The sequence below is a fragment of the Somniosus microcephalus genome, chromosome 5, assembly GCF_052327205.1.
Source record: "Somniosus microcephalus isolate GS21.2 chromosome 5, FLI_Smic_1.0, whole genome shotgun sequence".
NCBI lineage: Eukaryota > Metazoa > Chordata > Chondrichthyes > Squaliformes > Somniosidae > Somniosus > Somniosus microcephalus.
This window is the reverse complement of record NC_140991.1, coordinates 185,903,105-185,924,319: the sequence shown is the minus strand read 5'-3', so window position 1 is coordinate 185,924,319 and position 21,215 is coordinate 185,903,105. Positions and strand designations below refer to the sequence as shown.

General features: G+C 42.9%; 1 protein-coding gene across 3 annotated transcripts in view; it reads right to left on the bottom strand.

The window, feature by feature from the left end:
* Positions 1–969: 969 nt before the first annotated feature.
* The window catches only part of LOC147117481 (protein PALS2-like), a 188,222-nt gene continuing 167,976 nt past the window's right edge, over positions 970–21,215 (bottom strand). For 2 of the 3 annotated variants that reach the window (XM_085988495.1, XM_085988496.1), the window contains exons 3-5: positions 10,717–10,869; positions 4,549–4,701; positions 970–2,391 (exon numbers count right to left, since the gene is read on the bottom strand). In XM_085988495.1, coding sequence (XP_085844621.1) covers positions 2,146–2,391; positions 4,549–4,701; positions 10,717–10,869 — 552 coding nt within the window. In that variant the 3' untranslated portion in view covers positions 970–2,145. Of the gene's footprint in view, positions 2,392–4,548; positions 4,702–10,716; positions 10,870–12,104; positions 12,833–21,215 lie in introns of those variants that run through there. The other variant, XM_085988497.1, reaches the window with a different exon arrangement.

Sequence of the window (21,215 nt, the reverse complement as noted above, 5' to 3'; positions counted from 1 at the left end):
GCAGAAAAAAATCAAAGAGCAAGTTATTATCTAAATGGAGAGAAACTGCAAAGTGCTACAGTACAACGGGATCTGGGGGTCCTGGTGCATGAAACACAAAAAGTTAGTATGCAGGTGATCAGGAAGGCCAATGGAATCTTGGCTTTTATTGCAAGGGGGATGGAGTATAAAAACAGGGAAGTCTTGCTGCAGTTATACAGGGTATTGGTGAGGCCACACCTGGAATACTGCGTGCAGTTTTGGTTTCCATATTTAAGAAAAGATATACTTGCTCTCGAGGCGGTTCAGAGAAGGTTCACTCAGTTGATTCCGGAGATGAGGGGGTTGACTTATGAGGAAAGGTTGAGTAGGTTGGGACTCTCCTCATTGGAGTTCAGAAGAATGAGAGGCGATCTTATTGAAACATATAAGATTGTGAGGGGGCTTGATCGGGTGGATGCGGTGAGGATGTTTTCACTGATGGGTGAGACTAGAACTAGGGGGCATAATCTAAGAATAAGGGGCTGCCCTTTCAAAACTGAGATGAGGAGAAACTTCTTCACTCAGAGGGTAGTAAATCTATGGAATTTGCTATCCCAGAGAGCTGCAACATTAAATAAATTTAAAATGGAGATAGACAGTTTCCTAGCAGATAAGGGAATTAGGGGTTACGGGGAGAGGGCAGGGAAGTGGACGTGAGTCTAGATTCGGATCAGCCATGATCCTATTGAATGGCGGAGCAGGCCTGAGGGGCCGTATGGCCTACTCCTACTTCTTGTGTTCTTATGGGTGGGGAAGAGGGAGAACGGAAGAGTGGGAGTGAATTCACACTAGAATGTAAATATCCATTGTGTATTTCTTAACCTTGTCTAAGAAACCAATGTCAGGGTGGAAATTGATTGAGTTAAAGAAAAAAGAATAAACCACAAGGAAAATTATGTTTTATGTAGAAGAATAATGAATCTCAATGTACAATTTTAACACACAACAGGGCACAGCCTACTTTAAGAGCCAGAAGACAAATAATCTGGTTGGACAGTAGTCTTCAATTGTTTTGGAAGTTGCAATAAAATGTCATTTATAAATTTTGCAACAATTCCTAAAATCTAACTCATGCTAGGTTCAGCAACAGTGATTCATTTACTACTAAAAATGAAAAGAAAAGTTTGCTAATATCACCTTCATAATAGTACAGATATACAAGGCAGAATAATTCAAATGGTCACAAATCTTGACTGGTATACCTTGCTATAGTTCATCACAAACGAGCAGTCCATATTTGTTTTTATAACTTAACTGTGCCCCATCAATATTATATACATCCATAAAGCAACTTGCTCAAGTCAATTAATCTGCATGTGGTTAATCTCTGTTTCTCACATTTAATGTTAATGTTAAAAAACAGAAAAATCAAAATGGTAAGATAGATGGTGGGGAAACATCATGATCTTTATGGGACTGGAAAGCCAAGCTCTCAACTGGCGTCACATTCTCAGCACTGCCTGTATTCAGGCTTTAATGCACCAATCATGGATGTCCCAAGACACTACTGACCATGTCTGTTGACTATTTTTCCCCCCCACAACTTTTCCTCCTCTGAGTATTCTCATCTTACTGTTCCACAGATATAAACATCCTCATGGAGTCTTGCTCTGCTTTGGAGTCAGTTTGGGCTTTCATACCTAATTTACACCCTAAAGTTTAGAATTAGAGCAAAGCAGTTTCGGCTTCAAAACTACACAAATCTTGTGGAATGTAAATGTATCATGAGATATTCCATGTGTCTATCTGCCCACTTGCCATCCACCTCTCCAGCATTTTCAAACTAATTTCCCAGCTGAATCAAAGTTCAAAGCAATTTTAACTGTTGAGTTACCAAATAGTTAATCAGGTAACTTGACACTGAATTTCATTATAATGGAAAGCAAATACACAGTTGCTCAAATATTCGACATTAAATAGCAATAAGATAAAAGTAGAAAGTATAACAGGTTCTAGAATCAAAGATATAGTATGATGCTCAATAGAAAAATACTCTTTCCTGCGAAGTAGATGTTTGATGGCTTAATTGGGCACAAATTCTAGTGATCCAAAGCAACTAGTTTAATTACTACAGAATAACTATTAAGTTAAATCCTTCCTGATCGGCACCATTTTTTCCTTCTGTCAAGCAATATCTCTTACCTGTAGGGGCAAAGGAGTTTCTTTGTAGCTGGGCAAGATTTTAAACGAGATGCCACCGCTGCAATCCTTCAACATTTCTTGCAGTGCTTTTGGGTCAGACCCGACTTCCCTGCCATTTACTTCTTTAATGATATCACCTACGTGGAGAAGACCTTGCCGGTCAATCATACCACCGTGGAGAATCCTTGCAATTACCAGTTCACTATTCTCCACCCTAAAGGTAACACCCTACAAAAGAATAAAATCATTGAAGCTGATTAGATGTTTTTGCTTCCCCAACTCAAAGCCAGAACAAATGTAACTATTTAAGCAGCAGGAGTCGAGTGTGAAAATTGGTTGCAAAAGTTATCACTGCAAATGAGAAAATAGTAAACATCTCCCTCTTCCGCTATTGCTGTAAAATTAAGGTGCTTTATGATAGTAGTACCACACTTTTTGTCCCTCTCCATATAACAAAGTAAAACTGGCTTTTCTTTCTGTACAACAAATACAAAAATAATTATTTTGCTACAAAGACTTAATTATGGAACCAAAATATATTCATACTAACCCTTTGGCACTATGGTGACAAACTGTACAGTAAAACGGAGTTCCCCTCAAAAATCCAATGCTTGATCCCTATTTAGTGGATTTTTTGAGCCTGCCTGCCAGCCACATCAGGAGGGAGGCCGTTCACATTACATTATGGGGATTAGAAGCACCTTCTAGACATGTATTAATTCCCATTAAAATTAGAGTGCTAAAAATAAATCACCACAGAATAAACTAAATACCACTCAATGAAAAATGTTGTCTTTTTCATAAATAAGATTGGGGTTACAGATTCTCTTCTACTTTCATTAAATTTTTAGAAAGCAATTTGGAAGAGGCAGAAAAGGGAGGATTCCTTCCCCTTCCACAAAAACTATTTATGACTAGTTTCTAAAGAATAACTCCAATTTTATGAAGCCAACATGTTCCAAGCTATTCTCGGCTGCAGATATCCCAGTGTGCTCACATGTGCCAAACAAAACTGGAGGAGTAAAGAAGTCTTACTCCAATTATATAGGGCCTTGGTGAGACCACACCTGGAGTACTGTGTATAATTTTGGTCTCCTTACCTAAGGAAGGATATACTTGCCATAGAGGGAGTGCAACAAAGGTTCACGAGATTGATTCCTGGGATGGTGGGACAGTCGTATAAGAGATTGAGTAAACTAGGCCTGTATTCTCTTGAATTCAGAAGAATGAGGGGGGATCTCATTGAAGCATACAAAATTATTACAGGGCATGATAGGGTGGATGCTGGGAGAATGTTTCCCTTAGCTGGGAAGTCTAGAACCAGGGGCCACAGCTTCAAGATAAAGGGTAGGCCATTCAGGACTGAGATAAGAAGAAATTTCTTCAGAGGGTGGTGAATCTTTGGAATTCTCTACCCCAGAGGGCTGTGGAAGCCCAGTCATTGGGTATATTCAAAACAGAAGTCGATAGATTTCTGACTAGTAAGGGCATCAAGGAATATGGCGATAGGGCCGGTGAATGGAGTTGAGGCAGATGATCAGCCATGATCTCATTGAATGGTGGAGCAGGCTCAAAGGGCCGAATGGCCTACTCCTGCTCCTATTTCTTATGTTTTTATAGTACACATTGGCTCAAAGACTTAAACCTACAGAGTACTTTCCTATGGAATTGCCTTCTCCATTATTCTGATGGCTGAAGTGATTATGTTAATGGGTAGTGAGAGCCATACAGAGCAAGGTGATCCCAGGTATGAGCCGCAGTCCATGTTGAATCAGCTGATCTCAGCTGGAACAGCAGTAGGGACACTACAATAGTCCTCTGCATCTGTGTTAGAGGGCAAAATCAACAAGGATTTCTAATTATCCAGCAAGCCCTGCTGGAAGCGCACATGATTTGGTGGTTATCACAACCAGGGCCAGAGTCAAATAGTTAGGATCTCTCTGTGGTTCAGGTTCACATGGTGAAAGGCAACTTGGCACCTGTGGAGCTATACCCCAGCAAGGTGTTGGGAGAGGAAGGGAGAAAACTGGTAGAAAAAGGAAGAAAACAAAAGAAAAACTGGTATTCACCTTTAAAGTTTTTCTTTTAAATCAGTGGTCTATTTCCTGCAGCAATATTGCAAGGTCTCGAGCCCACCCAGCCCCTGCTTCAGATTACAGCCTCAAGCTTTGTGCCCAACTGCTTCTCCAGTTCAGACCCAGGAGTACTCAGGAAAGGGAAGCTGCCTGGATAGGAGTTCTAGGATTGGTGTGATCTAATGTGACCGATGCAACACAAATGATTGAAGAAAATCTACAACATCACAAACAAGAATCTAATATATAAGAAAGCAAATACGCAAGAATAGCCAATTACCAGCTCTCAAATAAAAAAGAAATGGCTTACCAAAGGCTCCATGGCTTTCTTTTGAATTCCAATCATGCGAACAGCATCTCCGGATGCTGTCTGGTTGCTCAGGATATCATTTAGCAGACTGGGGCTTGAGGGTGGCGTTTCATAGCACTTTGATGCAACCAAATCATGGGCTTCCAAAAGTGACTGCAAACATTAAGAAAAAGCATTACTTCCTAAACATAATGAGATCTCCAATAACAGCCACACATTTCACTAGAAATGTTCTACTTCATTCTGTGATCCCAGCCTTAAACCTGTGAATAACCTTGCCCCAATTATTCAATAATATGCTCGTACATTGGCCACTAGTATACTGCGTTAATCATATATCTCCCTCTGCTCCCCAATATTCTTGTTAGTCCCCTCCTACCATTACACTTCTTTCGAACCTACCAGACTACATGCTGCACCAAGGTAGTCACTTTATTAGTGAACAAGTGGTGCCACTTTGCAAAGCAGAACTAGTCTTTCCCGATTTTCCCCCTCTCCTCTATTTAAATTATAATTATAGATTCAAAGTTCAGCATAAGTAACACTTACATTACTGGGACATTATCCTGGTTAAAGATAGTCAGGATTTAGAAAAGGGTGGGGGGAAGGAGGCAGGAGCATCCCTTTGCTCATCAATTCAATACCGAATGCGCAGGGTCGATTTTGACTTTTGGGCAATCAACTGGTGGAGCACGCTGGCCAGTCGCCTGTACCTGCGGCCACAATTTTGAGGCACCAGGGTCCTAGAACCACGATATGCATATTGAAAATGGGCCTATTGCCTAAAATAGGCCACTTTCAAAATGGCAGCAGAGGCATTGCCAGGCTTACTGGGACAGTAAGGATACAGACCTCCATTTTGAGGCCATTACCGCCCCATTAACAACTGGTGAAACAAGTTAAAATCGACCCCCACATGTTAGTAAAGTCCAAGATGCTTTTCGTAAGATGGCAATCTGAATCCTCAGGGCATTATTATGGGTCTCTCCTTCAACTTCCCCCTTTTCCTCCACCCCCCCACCACAAACTTTGATGAAGAAACATGGGTTGCTGATAGTTAGTTCCAGCTTGGTACTGTGGATAAAATGCAACATTTTGACAGGTCACAATTAACCAGATTAAGTAAATACCATTAAGATAGCGGGTCTCAGATAGGTACAGTGGGCACTATTAACAATAACTTGCATTTATAGAATGCCTTTATTGTAGAAAACACCCCCAGGCATTTCACAGAGGAATAAGTATTTGGATTTCCAAATGGCCTTCGATGAGGTATTGGATAGTAGACTCATGACTAAGGTCAGAACATGTGGAGTCAGGGGACGAGTAGCAGAATGGATAGCAAGCTGGCTACAAAATTGAACAGAGAGTAGGGGTTAAAGGTAGTGTCCCAGATTAGCAAAAAGGTGGGAATTGGTGTTTCACAAGAATTGGTGCTAGAATCACTCTTTCACTATTTACATAGACGATTTGGACTCAGGAATTGGAAGTACAATTTGAAAATTTGCAGATGACACCAAATTGGGGGATGTAGTTGATACAGAAGAGGACTGCAACTAAATACAGGAAGACATTAGTTTATTTGCAGAACTTCAATATAGATAAATGAGATGTGGTACATTTTGGTAGGAAGAATAATGTGGCCACATACTCCTTGGAAAATAAGTGTCAAAATGGGCTAGATGAACAGAGGGATCTGGGGGTAGAGATACACAAATTACTAAAAGCAGTGACACAGGTTAATAAGGCCATAAAAAAAACAGCAACCCAAGCACTGGGGTTCATTTCTAGAGGAACAGAATTGGAAAAACAGGGAAGTTATGTTAAACTTGTATAGAACCATGGTTAGACCACACTTGGAGTACTGTGAACAGTTCTGGTCTCCATATTATAAAAAAGATATAGAGGCACTGGAGAATATGCAAAAAAAAGATTTACTAGAATAATACCAGAACTGAGAGGCTATACCTATCAGGACAGATTGAACAGGCTGGGGCTCTTTTCTCTAGAAAAACAGAAGAGGGGTGAAAGGGTTTGATACAATGTTCCATCTAAGCTGCGCTTTGTTGTGTGCGGCCTCTTTATTTCAATGCGCAGTCCTATTAAATTTCTGCGCATGCGCAGTATTTCTGATGGAAAGGCTTGTGAACGGCCTGCGCAGTACCTTGTAAATGACTGAGCGGCCATGCACGCGCGCATCTTGGAGAGAACATTGGTTTGATAGGATAGACGTAGAAAAGATGTTTCCAATTGTGGGGAGCCCAAAACTAGGGGCCATAAATATAAGATAGTCACTAATAAATCCAATAGGGAATTCAGGAGAAACTTCTTTACCTGGAGAGTGGTAAGAATGTGGAACTCACTACCACAAGGAGTAGTTGAGGCGAATAGCATAGATGCATTTAAGGGGAAGCTAGATAAACACGAGCGACAACGGAATAGAAGGGTATGTTGATGGGGTTAGATGAAGAATGGTGGGAGGAGGCTCGTGAGGCGCATAAACGCCATCATGAACCTGCTGGGCCAAATGGCCGGTTTCTGTGCTGTAAATACTATGTAAGCAATCAGACAAAAATGGATGGCAAGCCAAAGGAGGAAATATTAGGATGGGTGACCAAAAGCTTGGTCAAAGAGGTGGCTTTTAAGGAAGGTATTAAGGAAGAGAAGGAGGTGAAGAGTTGGAGGAATTTAGGGAGGGAATTCTAGAACATGTGGCCTATGTATGTTGAAGGGTAAAAACAACTAAGGGGTAAATTTTACAAAACCATGCTCCCCGCTTGAAGTATTGCCCGTCAGGTGCATGTATCAGGAACTCATGTATATGCCCCCAATGATTTCCCATCCAGTAACTTTAATGCTTGTAAAATTGTGGGGCGTGATTTCAGAACATTTCCCCTCTAAAGTCCAAACGCAGACCAGTGTGTTTCCAAGTCATGTGTACACTGGGAATATTTTCTACTTGCCTGTTGCCTTTTAGAATGCTGAAGAAATGCATGAAACAGATGCTGAACGTGTCAATATTAGGAGTGGAAAGAATAGAATGTTGAAACCAAGACAATTTTGGAGCTAATTTTCCAGCTCAAATAGAAACTTGGGGGGTGTCTTGGTTTTGGGGGGGGGGGGGGGAAAGAAAGAGGAGAGGAAACAAGAAAAAGGAAACCCCAATTTCTTTGTACTTCATCCACTGGGAATTAAAAGAGTGAGATCTTAAAACAAATCAGAAAGCCAACAGCCTCAGACTTTCCAATATTTGTCATATCTGGATCATATCAGAAATTCTCTAGATCAGACACAAAATGTACATTTAAAAAAAATTAATTTTGTGATAAGTTGGAGAACACATATGGAAGGAATTTTGATTTTTATTTTAAATCTTAAACTGTGACATTTCTAACCCCAGAATATAATGGACAATGCACACAAGCCATTACCGTGTTTCTGATACCACCTGTTTTTACAGTTTACTGTGTAATGGACAAAGAGAAAATAAAATCATATCCCACTGCAAAAGCATTCATTAATAGCACGGAGCTCAGAACTGATCTCAGTTCAAATTAAACAATCTCGATTAGCTGCTTAACTCAATTTATCATCAGAAAAACCTAAAGGATTACAGCCATTAGAAAATTACTTTACAAGTGAATGGTAAACTCGCAGCATCATTGTAATTTATTTGGCACAATTCCAGAAACGTGTAACACACACACTGCAACAGCAATTTGAAATGTGGATTGAAGCTGTCATTTGTTAGAGCCATGTGTCAAAAACAAGACATTTCACAGCTATAGCGACATGGACATTTTGATCATCTCCCATATTCAAAACAGTGCACCAGATAAAAAATGTAATCTCGGCAATGGACATTCTCTCATATCATCATAAGAATAAAATCTTACAGAAGTCAGACTCTGCTCAGAGTACCTTAAAACATCAAATGTTTGAGGAGAATAAAAAATAGGCCACAACTTTAAATAAAACTGCTTTAAGCTTTTCTGGCACTGTAGGGGTCACAGAAGAGGATTAGAAAGATTACACTGCTAAAATCTTTTACACACAGATGTCTCATTAGTAGAGGATTTACACTGGGGGAAACAGTAATAAATAAAACTGGTTAACTAAAATTTAGAGGAGGCATCTTGAATATACGTCTTTGGTAAACAAAATATAGTTAGATGTTTATTTTAAGATGAAATACTATATACTGTGTACATTTTTTTTTAACTTCCTAAATTTCAAATGCTGGGGATTTTTGTACTTCTATGGCTAGATCTTTATGTTTTTAGGATTTAATGAAGCTGCTCACTCCTCAGTGGCTCATAGGACTCCAAACAAACTCCGATCCTGGGTATGTAGAAAATGACACTGCTAGTGTGATTATATAACTTACAGCAAGGCTGTTGACCAGTCCAAAGATGTGCGGGTTAGGTTGATTGGCCATGATAAAAATTGACCCTTAGTGTTAGGGGGGATTAAATACGTGGGGTTACGGGGATAGGGCTTGGGTGGGGTGGCTGTCGGTGTAGGGACCGGGTGCTAGGGTTTGGATGATCAGCCATGATCTCGTTGAATGGCGGAGCAGGCTCGAAGGGCCGAATGGCCTACTCCTGCTCCTATCTTCTATGTTTCTATGTTTCTATGCATACTTGTGAACAATTTAGATGAAACTTAAAATGAGACATATCTATATTATTGGTAGTTCATCACTCAATTCAAAATTTCAGATATTTTGCAAAATTAGCCAAATATCCAACGCATCGATGATACATCAGTGATGCATCATTAAGTGAGACTTATTTGGTGAATTCCTGGGCAATCCTGTTTCTATCGCTGTCAGTGCTGCATTACTACTATTAGGCATGAGAACTCAAGATGTGATTGTTTATAGGAAAGTTATGCTGTTAATACACTTTATTGAGTTAATATTGCTCAATAAAGTTAATAAGCTCAAATTAATTTGGGAACACTTCAAATTGGAGCAGTGTGCTTAAGAAGAAGCAAATTCCTCTCAAATTCCTTTTGTGAATCTGGACAAAAGGTTCACCTTCATTGAATCCTCTTGCAAGAGGAATAATATAGCTGCTCAATGCATATTAAAATTATGTCTCAGAGCACCTGGATATTATAAAAAGCAGAAAATTCTGCAGCCACTCAATGGTCATTCCTTGGACGCAGTTCTGTATCTGATGGCTAGGATTCTTTGCTGTAAATGAAAGACAGGTTCGCTCTTGGTTTTGGATTATGCATATGTTTACCAATGCTTTATCAATATTAAAGCAAAATTACACATTGAGGAATGTTTTAGACTAAAGCATCAAACCTAATGCTTCTCCTTCTCAACTATTCTTAGTTAGTGTCACCTTATGGAGAAGATAGAATATACTTCTTTCATTTAAGCAGAGAGAAATAATAATTCAGCGATCCCGAACACAATCAATCCCGTGAGCTGTTCTGACTTATTTTTACTTCAACCTAATCTGCAAGTGTTGACAAAGTTAGTGTCGAACAGAAGGCTATCACATATATGAACAAATGTTGCAGAGAGGGAAGCTAGTGATTCTTTTCAAATAGATTTTGTGGAAGATATAATAATTATAAAAGTCAAGTGACAAAAATCAAACTGAAGGAATTAAACACAAGGAACAGGAAAAGAAAAAAAGTGAATAAATATGGAACACCCTCTCAATTTAATTTAAAAAGGGCCAATACCAAAAAAATGCAAGCATGACTTTCTCCTAATGTTTGCTTTCAAAAAGTTGAACATTTTAACTAAATATGTAGAGACTTTCACGAGAATTTCTGGCTAATAGTGTTATCCTGAATAAGTCTCTGCTTTAACTATTAATTGTTCTTTCTATCAACAGAATATCTAAATTACAAAAATAAACCTTGGTAGAATATCTAAATTACATTAAAACGTTTTTCTTTCAAAACTCCTAGGTGCCATTAACAGCATTACAGTAGTGTACACATTCTAGAAGCGCCGATACCTGTAAATAAATAGTTCTCGTCATCACCTTTTCATGCTTCCTCTAGTGTACCAATAATAAGCCTCCCTTCACCTGAACGTTTGTTAGCATCAGTTGATAGAAGGTTTATTATTGGTCTATTGTACAAATGTGGTTTATATAGGAAACCCAGAAGGAAATACTATATAATTGCAGACTGTACCTGAAAGTGTGGCTCCTTTAGAATTTTGGCCAGCTCTGTAGCAGTCTCATTGTGATGGACTATGCAGTTGATGTCTTCAAGAATTTGCTTCACAAGATCCACGTTATTCTCTCTCACAGCTTCCAGTTTGGTTTCTTCAAGTCGCTCATGAGCCTGTAGCAGACAAACATGGTAACACGTACAACTTCTCTCAGCACGTTACTGCCACTATACCTATTCCCTGTGGGCTAATCGCATACCAAAGTACAAGCAGCTCCTTACTGAAAGGCAAAGGATCTCACTTGATCACGAGCAATGCTCATCAGAACTGCTCTGGAGACAATTCTTAGATAATAGGTATAACTTGAAATATTTCATGAACCTCTAGTCACAGAATTAATCATACACTGTGTAACAGCTTTTATCAAACTATTTTTGCTAAACATAAAAAAGTCAATCTTTACAGCAGTATAGCATCATGAGATTCAATACAGAAATTATATACTAGTAAACACAGGCAAGTTAGACACTAGAAGTGTTTGCTAAAATATATACCCTATTCTCTAGAAACGGGGTTCATATCAACCACTGACCAACTTGGCAGTTTCCCATTACTTAAAGATAATGGGTTAGACTTGAAGTGTCTGAAGACAACAGAAATTAAATTCAGTTAATGTGTAGCTGATAACTGAATCCACTGTATGACCCTTCTATTCTACTCCCAAATTTTGGTAATGCTTGGAAGGAGAACATTTCCTACTTTTTGAACTAGTTTTAGCAAAAAAAAATTCCCAGGTTAGGTACCACAAAGATCTGATATATATATCTGTTCCCTATAAGATCAGTTCCCTATATACTGTTCCAACAATGGATTTTATTCCCAACCTCTTTTGCTTGTTATTGGTTACATTAATCAGAGTTTTGATTAAGTCACTTATGAACAAATGTCATTAGAAAGTGTGGTCGGGTGCTAGTGATGCATTTTAAACTGAAGTCTTCCTAATTTTTCCCTCCAAATTTTCCCCATTTCCCTCTCTACTTTTGTCACTATAGGTCCACATGTGCAAAATATGTGCATGTCTATCACTTATGGATTGCTTGATACAATACCAAACTAATATAAAGGAAGAAAATCTGCTATCCACACTGGAGCCAAATTCCTGTGTTCACCACATACCTCCATGTATAAATAATATATATACGAGATGTTCTCAGAAAAGATACTAAAGTTAGCCAATGCAAATAAGCATCGCACTCGAGTCTAATTGTTACTCACCAATCTTTTACTGTTAAAATGATGCTAAATTATATGTTACAATTAGCTTAAAAAGCTAAGTGGTTGTCCAAGGGCAGATATGGTTAATTGTTTAACAAAAGATTAACAAATTCAGTTTGCTGGATATACTCACCCTTGAAAAATAGCCATTTGTTAAAAAATACATGATTAAAGAAACCATCTCCAAAAACAGCAGCACTGCCATATGAGCTGCATTCAAAAAATAACTAGTACACGCCAATGTTCTTTGTTAGAAGTTAATTTTTCATCTTATAAAACACATGACTACATTTTTTGTAAATTGTAAAGACTTGTGAAATATCTATTGGAAAGCTTATGGCGCAGTCTCAGATTTCAAACTCAATTCCTATAATCCGGTGAAGGATTTAAAAATGAATCCTCTTTACATCAGCATATTACAATGCAGTATAATTACTGTCCTGAAACAACAGTACAATCCATATTCAAAAATAGTTTAACTACGTTAAACAGCGGCCAAGCCAGCAGGTTAAAAACAAGGCAAATTATTTCCTACCACCGTCAACATTAAGGACACAAATAGTACATTTGTTCAAAATACCCTCACATTTTAAAATCAAAAACAAACTCCAGTGCACAAGTCCTACTTTCAAGAGGGTGCGTTTTTTTTAAACTAGCAAACCTGGAGGTGCAATAGCTGAACTGTTGCAGTATAATTTTCCCAGTCAACACATGTGGGTACAATTAGATTTATAAATACGTAGAGCAGAAGAAAGTACAGGTGCCAGATACAACACGCTTAATGTTTGCATCTTTAAAAAAGCTGCTTTAAAAACGATTAAACAAAATTCTATTTGAACACAGAGGCCCGATTGTGCACTCCTAGCAGGGACAGACACTCTGACATCACGGGAAACCAAAGGCTCATGGCCCATGATTTTCTGTCCATTAAAATCAGGGACTGTGTGCCCATAATTTTCAGTGCTGCACTCCATGAGAACTACATCCCAATGGCAGCACAGAACTGGCCCTAAAATTTTTAGATCAAGAATTGTAACTGTTGCAGGAGCTTCTCATGCTGGAGTACTATTAATTTAACAAAAATGATTGTGGGGAAAGGAAAATTACTTATCTGGTACAGCCTTCTTCATTCTTCAAACAATAGCCATTTGCCACGTACCATACAACTTACATTTATATAGCGCCTTTAACATAGTAAATCTTCCCAAGGCACAAAGACCACAGGAGCAAAGCTTAGCTTGATTGGTTCTAGGGAAACCACATGCTCGGGCAAAATGCCCTCATGAAATTGCAGATAGACAGTGCTGGACGTGGTTTCCCACACCAGCATTAAATTCCAGGATGTGAACTGAAGGTAGATAATCGTTCTTCTTCATCAAGCATTCAACACACACCTTTGGGGTCATATGGGGAGAAATTCGGTATCGCCCCATTTGGGGCGCAATTATCGGCCGAGCGCAAAGTTTTGCGCCTGGCGCAAATTATCGCCACCTACTGCAAAATTGGTCTGTTTCACCCCTGGAGCTGATGCAGCGCTAAATCAGGCGCTGCACAACTCTCTTAAGGCGCTAAGCCGGAGGAGCGAGGCGCTAACTCAGAGGGCGGGCGCAGCGCAGGTGCTGTCAGTTAGCGATTGCACACAGACACGCTGGCGCCGGTCAGCTCTTAAAGGGGAGGGTCGATCTTGATTTGCAGCCACACCCTGTGCATCGGAGCCCTGAATCTCGGCCTGGACAGACCTGTTGCCAAATCATGCAGCCAAGGACCATGGAGGGGGCCAGGGAGCGAGCGCAGCGTTTCAGCGAGGGGGCCTTGGAGGCTCTGGTTGGCACGGTGGAGCGCAAGCGATCTCTCCTGTACCCGGAGAGTGGCAGGAGGCCTCTGCCCAGCGAGTACCGAAAAGCTTGGAGGGAGGCGGCTCACAGAGTGACCTCCAGCAGCATGGTGCCTAGGACTCCTGTGCAATGCAGGAAGAAGTTCAACGACCTCACTCGGGTCGTCAGGGTGAGTGCCTTTTTCAGAAACCTCTTCATCCCTCCATCTCGACCTCGCTTTATGGCCAAAGGGTCTTGAAAGCCCCAATGCCCAGCACTCCTCCAACACCTATGGGTCTTTCAGGAAACTCACACGCACATTCAGCACTTTGCATACAGTAAGGGTTATTTGACCATGGGAGGCATTTCAGCCAAGATCATGGCTGCATCTTTACTCAGACCCTGTCCTTTTTCTTGCAGGGCAAGCTGGCGCATAATAGGAGACAGCAGCAATGGACCTTCAAGCCCTGACCAATCTGGAGCAGCGAGTCCACCGGATTGTGGCAAGCCGGATGTTTGGCCCCGTCGCCACTGGGGACGCCAGCCCCGTTCTGGCCAGCAATGGTAAGGTCATCACCTTTTTGACCTCTCTCCTTCCACTTGTTCCTCACAACAGCATCCTTTGACACTCTCGATCCAAATCAGTACATCGCTGCACTCATGCCTCCCTTGCTGCCACCCTGTCCTCACGCTAAAGCCACTCTTGTACCTCCCTGCTTTCAGATGCCGATTTGGGCCCTCAAGCTGCCACTGGGAGTGAATCTGAAGGCAAGGAGGAAGAGGAAGCCGGACCATCAGCGCAACCCTCTGCCGAGGCAGTCCATGGCCATACTGGGGACACGCCTTCCCTGGAGGGGAGGGGGGGGGGGGGGGGGGAATGGTCCGATGAGGGTGAATCTCCAGGACCCAGTGGGCTGCAGCAACGCGAGGGGGGTAGGGAAACTCGGGGGCCTTCTCCCCGGAGGGAGAGTATGGCCTCGAGTCCTGCTACAGTGAGCGCAGAAAAGGTGCGGCTCCTCGCTGAAATGAGCGCCCAGGCGGAGCAAAGGCACACTGAGCTCATGGCTGCAGTGGCAAGGATGCCCGAATCCAGTGAGTCACTGGCAAGGAGTGTCCAGGACTTCGGTGCAGCACAGGCGTCTGCCACGCAAATGCTAAGTGCTGCAATGCAGTCAGTGGCTGGTCTCATGCAGATGCAGATTGAGGCCACGCGAGCACTAACTGATGTCACCCTCGCTGGATCGGGCAGGTTTCCCCGGGGCCCTCCATGCGCCGCAGCAGGCCAGCAATCTGTGCTCCCGCAGATTGCTCCGCATGCTGAAGTGCTGCCCCGTGGGAGTGCCAGTGTGTCGGTCGAGCGGGGAGTTGCTGTCCTCTCTCAGGATGACAGCATTCCTGCTGCCAGCACTGTCACTTCTCCACTGCAGTTGCCACCACCTGTAGGACAGACTGCTGCTGCCCATGCAGAGTTGGAGTAGTCAGCAGCCGGGCCCTCCAGACACAGCTGGTCCAGGCCGTCCCTCAAGGGCATCTGCAGTCTCAGTTTCTGATACTCAGCAGCCTTCCCCCAGCCTTGCTGCAGCCACTGGGGTCCCAGTGCGGAGGAGCTGCAGTGTGGGAAGGGGGCAATTTCGCAAGGGAAGCAGATCACCCTTGAAGGTCAAAAAGTAGGAGGCGTGGCAAAATGTGGTTCATTGTTTTATTGAAGGCCGAGGATCGTGGTCATATTTTTGTTACTGTTTTGGACATTGTCTCCAGGTTGTGAGAGCCAGTTATGTGATTGACTGTTTCTTTGTGTGTTTCTTTCTATTACTTTGTCATGCGGGAAGGATACACAGTTTTGTAAATAAAGAAGTGTCTTTATTCAAAATGTGCATGTTTGCTCTTTGCACTCATTGTTGCCTTGACCAGCTTAGGGGTTGCAGCATGGTTCCATTCAGGTTCTTTGAATGGCAGAAGCCATTCCTCAGAGGGGGCCTAGAAGCGACTTGCTATCAGCTTTGACGGACAGCCCTTGCACTTTGTGCCTCCCTCCCATCTTGGTGCTGTTGCTCCTCCTCCTCCTCCTCCTCCTCTGCTGGTGCTCCAAGGCCCGCTGGCATTGGCTGGGTCCTGAGGATTGCCAGGTTATGCAGCATGCAGCACACAACAATGAAGTGGGAGACTCGCTCAGGCGAGTACTGCAGGGCTCCTCCAGAGTGGTCCAGACAGCGGAACCGTTGCTCGAGCACGCCGATTGTGTGCTCAACGATGTTCCTGGTAGCTTGATGGCTCTCGTTGTATCGTTCTTCTGCAGGGGTACTGGGCGAACAGAGCGGGGTCATCAGCCAGGTGCACAGAGGATAGCCCTTGTCCCCAAGAAGCCAGCCTCCTGGGTGAAGCGGGGCCTCGAAAAGGTCTGCCACAGAAGTCTGGCGCAGGATGAAGGCATCGTGGCTGCTGCCTGGAAAGTGGGCATTGACAGCGAGTATCAGCTGTCTGTGGTCACAGACCAACTGGACGCTCAAGGAATGGAAGCCCTTTCGGTTGCGGAAATCCTCGGCATTCTCTTGTGGCGCCCGCAAAGCCACATGGGTGCAGTCAATGGCGCCCTGCACCATGGGGAAGCCCGCTATTCTTGCAAAGCCCGCTGCGCGCTCTTGCTGCTTGTTCGGGGTCATCGGGAAAGAGATGTACTCTCGTCTCCTTTTAAAGAGGGCATTTGTGACTTGACGGATGCAGCAATGCACCGCGAACTGGGAGATATTGGCAATGTCCCCAGTAGCAGATTGAAAGGAGCCAGTGGCATAAAAGTTGAGAGCCACTGTTACCTTCACTGCCACCGACAGAGACGTCCTGCTCCTCAGTTGAGGCTGCAGATCTGGCTGAACCAGGTGGCAGAGCTCAGTGACCACCTCCTTGCTGAATCACAGCCTTCGCAAACACTGCTCCTCAGACATATTGATGTACGAGAACGGTTGTCGAAAAACCCTGGGACGGTAAGGTCTCCTGTACAGATGCCTGTTGGCCCTCCTCCGTCTGGCCATGATTGCCACTCTCTCTCTACGTCTCTGTGTCCTCTCAATGTGATGGAGAAGCACGACGTTCCCATCCATTGCAGCCCCCATAATATGTGGGCAATCAAAGTTATGCCGGTGAAAAAGCAAAGCAACTACAGTTATGGGCAGAAGCCAAAGCTAACTCAGACAGTGTTGATTCAATGCAGAAGTCTCTCTTTCTCCCTTTGTCTCTCTGCAAATCTCTCTCTCTCTCTCTCTGAACGAGTGGTCCAAAAATGGCTACCACACAGAAGACAGGAAGAGCCCCCTTTAAATAGCGCCTCCCCAGCCCCACAGCGACTGGGAAGCGTTCCAGTCAACCTGTCATTGGTAGCGACAGGCGGAAAGGAGGGGGGCGCCACTGAATTTCCGGTCCGGGGCGCCCCAAGGGCGTTGCACTCTGGAATGACGTCAAGATCTGCGTGCGCAGGAGAGCGGGCGGTATGGTTTAGCGCCGCCGCTAAATGTCCGCTAGGGCATTCCTTCTCCCAACAACCCGATTATAAAATCTAATGGATTACATGGTGGTGTATTTTGTACAGAAATTACTCCCCCAGGGTACAATTATGCCCGTTTTAAAACAAAAGTGCACGAAAGGTAATTGGAAATAGTTTTCTTACCACTGTACTTGGCTGGCACTCACTGTGTTCTGCACACACTAATACTGTACTTACAATTGTGTTCCAATTCAACCGCAAAAACTACATAGTATTACATCGAATTTACAACACAGAAACAGCTCATTTGGCCCAACTAGTCTGTGCCAGTGTTTATAGCCCACATGAGCCTCCTCCCACCCCTCTTCATCTAACCCTATCAGCATATCCTTCTATTCCTTTCTCCCTCATGTACTTGGCTACCTTCCCCTTAAATGCACCTATGCTATTCGTCTCAGCTACTTCACGTGGTAGCGAGTTCCACATTCTCACCACTGTGTAATGTTTCTCCTGAATTCCTTATTGGATTTATTAGTGACTACCTTATATTTATGGCCCCTAGTTTTGGACTCCCCACAAGTGGAAACATCATCTCTATGTCCATTGTATCAAACCCCTTCATAATTTTACAGACCTCTATTAGATCATCCCTCCACCTTCTCTTTTCTAGAGAAAAGAGTCCCAGCCTATTCAGTCTTTCCTGATAGTTGTAACTTAAGTTCTGCTATCATCCTTGTAATTTTTTTTTGCACCTTCTCAGGTGCCTCTATATCCTTTGTGTAATGTGGAGACCAGAATTGTCACAGTATTCTGAAGTGAGAGACTTTAAGAGGCGAAACAAGAGCAGCAATGGGAACTATCTTGTTAGCTGGAGAAACAAATGTGGGGCTTTGTTGCATGTTGGAGACCATATGCTATTTTAGGTATGTGTGTTATGCACATGGTAGCCCCAGAACCAAATCAAGCTAGCTCGACTCCTATGGTGGGTGGAAGGTGCTTAAATAAAAAAGAATGCATCTTTTATTTGGTTAGCCAGGATTTATATGCTTACTGGTATGAATATCTAGCTCTAAAATCGATTAAAATTCCCTTCTGAATTCCCCCCAAATCCTATCCCAGCAAGTCAGATGAAAACAGATTCTAATTCAGCTCATGAATTTGAATGGGCAAGCTATAACAAACAGATGCTACATTTCACTATTTATTAAAAAAACATGTCTTCCCACTATATCAACATCTGACATGGATATTTATTTAGTCAGATCACCCATGGCACACCCCACACAGTTAGATAGCAGTGTTGTGCCATGAAACACACAAAATGCATTAGGGCCACGGATTTATAGTGAATGATAATCAAATTTTGGTATTAATACATTTTTTTTTTTTTTTTTTAAAAAGGTGTTTTGGGGATCAAATTCCTCAACTCTGAAAACCATATACAGGAAACTTTCGATTAACCGGCCCCTAAATAACCGGAACGCTCTATCCACCGGCAAAATTCAGGAGTCGGTTCAGGTAACTTTTTTTACTTTTTTCTTTTACTCCATTTGTTGCTGTGCAAGGGTGTAGCTGAAGCTGTTGCTAAGCTACAGAGACGCTTGCAACTTGTGCCGATTGTTTTGAAGCTGCAACAGGGTTTGTTGCTTTATACGGAGCTCTGAGCTCCATACCTTTTACTATAGCGTTTGGTTATCCGGAATTGTTGATGAACCGGCACCACGTCGGTCCCGTCCGTGCCGGATTCCAGAAAGTTTCCTGTACAGTACTGTATAAACTACCTTGATTATTATAGGTTTCTTCATCTATATATTTTTAATAATCTCTTACTTTAAAACAAAATGCCCAGGATAAACAAGATGGTACATGTGTAGCAGATTGGGGGTAGGTATGTGGAGTTCAATACGAGGGGCAAGGGAAAGGTTCTAGGCATTCTAGGATATAGCAGTACTGTGGAGGGCAAACCGACTGTTTGATAGCAGCGGAGGGTGAAATGTAGATGTAGAGTGCGGCGCGAGCATCTCGGAGCGGTGGAGTGAGTATAAAAGGCTCCAAGAGACCAGGTAGGCTTATCAATCTCCGAACTCAGGGGGAAGGAGAGAAGTAAAAAGTAATCGAAGTGTGACATCACCAGAAAGCAGGTAAGTATTTCTCTCTTTTTTAAACTTTAACTCTGTGGTTTATAGTTTCTAAAGTCTCTGTGGTGTAGCGGGGACTGTTTGTAAACTAGGGCCCTTAAATATACCATTTAACTGTACTGTAATTGGTGGGATTGATTTGATTTAATTTAATTGCAATTAATTAAAGGGTAAGTCATGGCAGGACAGCCCGGTGCCATGGTATGCTCCTCCTGCGCTATGTGGGAACTCAGGGACACTTCCTGTGTCCCCGACAACTACGTGTGCAGGAAGTGTGTCTAGCTGCAGCTACTGGCAGACCGCATTGCGGTGCTGGAGCTGCGATTGGATACATACTGAATCATTCGCGAGGCTGAGGACGTCGTGGATATCACGTTTGATCAGTTGGTCACACCGCAGGCAAAGGTTGCACAGGCAGAGAGGGAAAGGGTGACCAACACACAGAGTACTAGGCACAGGCAGGTAGTGCAGGGGTCCCCTGTGGACATCACCCTCTCAAACAGATACACCACTTTGAATACTGTTGGGGGGGATGGCTTATCAGAGGTGGCTCTGCTGCACAGGACGGGAGGAAAAAGAGGGGTAGAGCTATAGTAATAGGGGAGTCTATTGTAAGGGGAATAGATAGGCGTTTCTGCGGCTGCAAACGAGACTCCAGGATGGTGTGTTGCCTCCCTGGTGCAAGGGTCAAGGACGTCTCAAAGCAGCTGCAGAACATCTTGGAAGGGGAGGGTGAACAGCCAGTTGTCGTGGTGCATATAGGTACCAACGATATAGGTAAAAAGCGGGATGAGGTCCTAAAAGCGGAATATAGGGAGTTAGGAGGAAAATTTAAAAATAGGACCTCAAAGGTAGTAATCTCAGGATTGCTACCAGGGCCACGTGCTAGTCAGAGTAGAAATAGAAGGATATTTCAGATGAATACGTGGCTAGAGGAATGGTGCCAGGGAGAGGAATTCAAATTCCTGGGACATTGGAACCGGTTCTGGGGGAGGTGGGACCAGTTCAAACCGGACGGTTTGCACCTGGGCAGAGCCGGGACTCACTGGAGTTTAGAAGAATGAGAGGGGATCTCATTGAAACTTATAAAATTCTGGCAGGACTGGACAGACTAGATGCAGGGAGAATGTTCCCGATGGTCGGGGAGTCCAGAACCAGGGGTCACAGTCTAAGGATAAGGGGTAGGCCTTTTAGGACAGAAATGAGGAGGAATTTCTTCACCCAGAGAGTGGTGAACCTGTGGAATTCTCTACCACAGAAGGCAGTAGAGGCCAATACATTAAATATATTCAAGAAGGAGTTGGATATATTTCTTAAGGCTAAAGGGATCAAGGGGTATGGGGAGAAAGCAGGGACCGGGTACTGAACTTGGATGATCAGCCATGATCGAATTGAATGGCGGAACAGGCTCGAGGGGCCGAATGGCCTACTCCTGCTCCTATTTTCCATGTTTCTATGTTATCCATGCATCTAGCTATGGTTATATACATTTTTAATTATTATACACACACCCACCCACAGTTGGCAGAATTTCCTGGCACCAGCTGCATAGATCGATGCCAAATCTAGACATCACTCTAAAGAATCCCAGGTGTTTTTCACTAATATTTAAAACATTTGAAATAAATAAATATTGCTACATTAACATGGGACTAGTGTTATCTGATTGGTGAGCAATGACTTCCTCCTATACAAATGTAATTATAAAAGCGGAAATGATTATCCATTTACCATAAAAGTGACAAATAACCCGTCGGTTGTGACATTCCACATAAACATCAAGTTCTCCAAGTCCATGTAGAAGCAGCAGTTCAGAG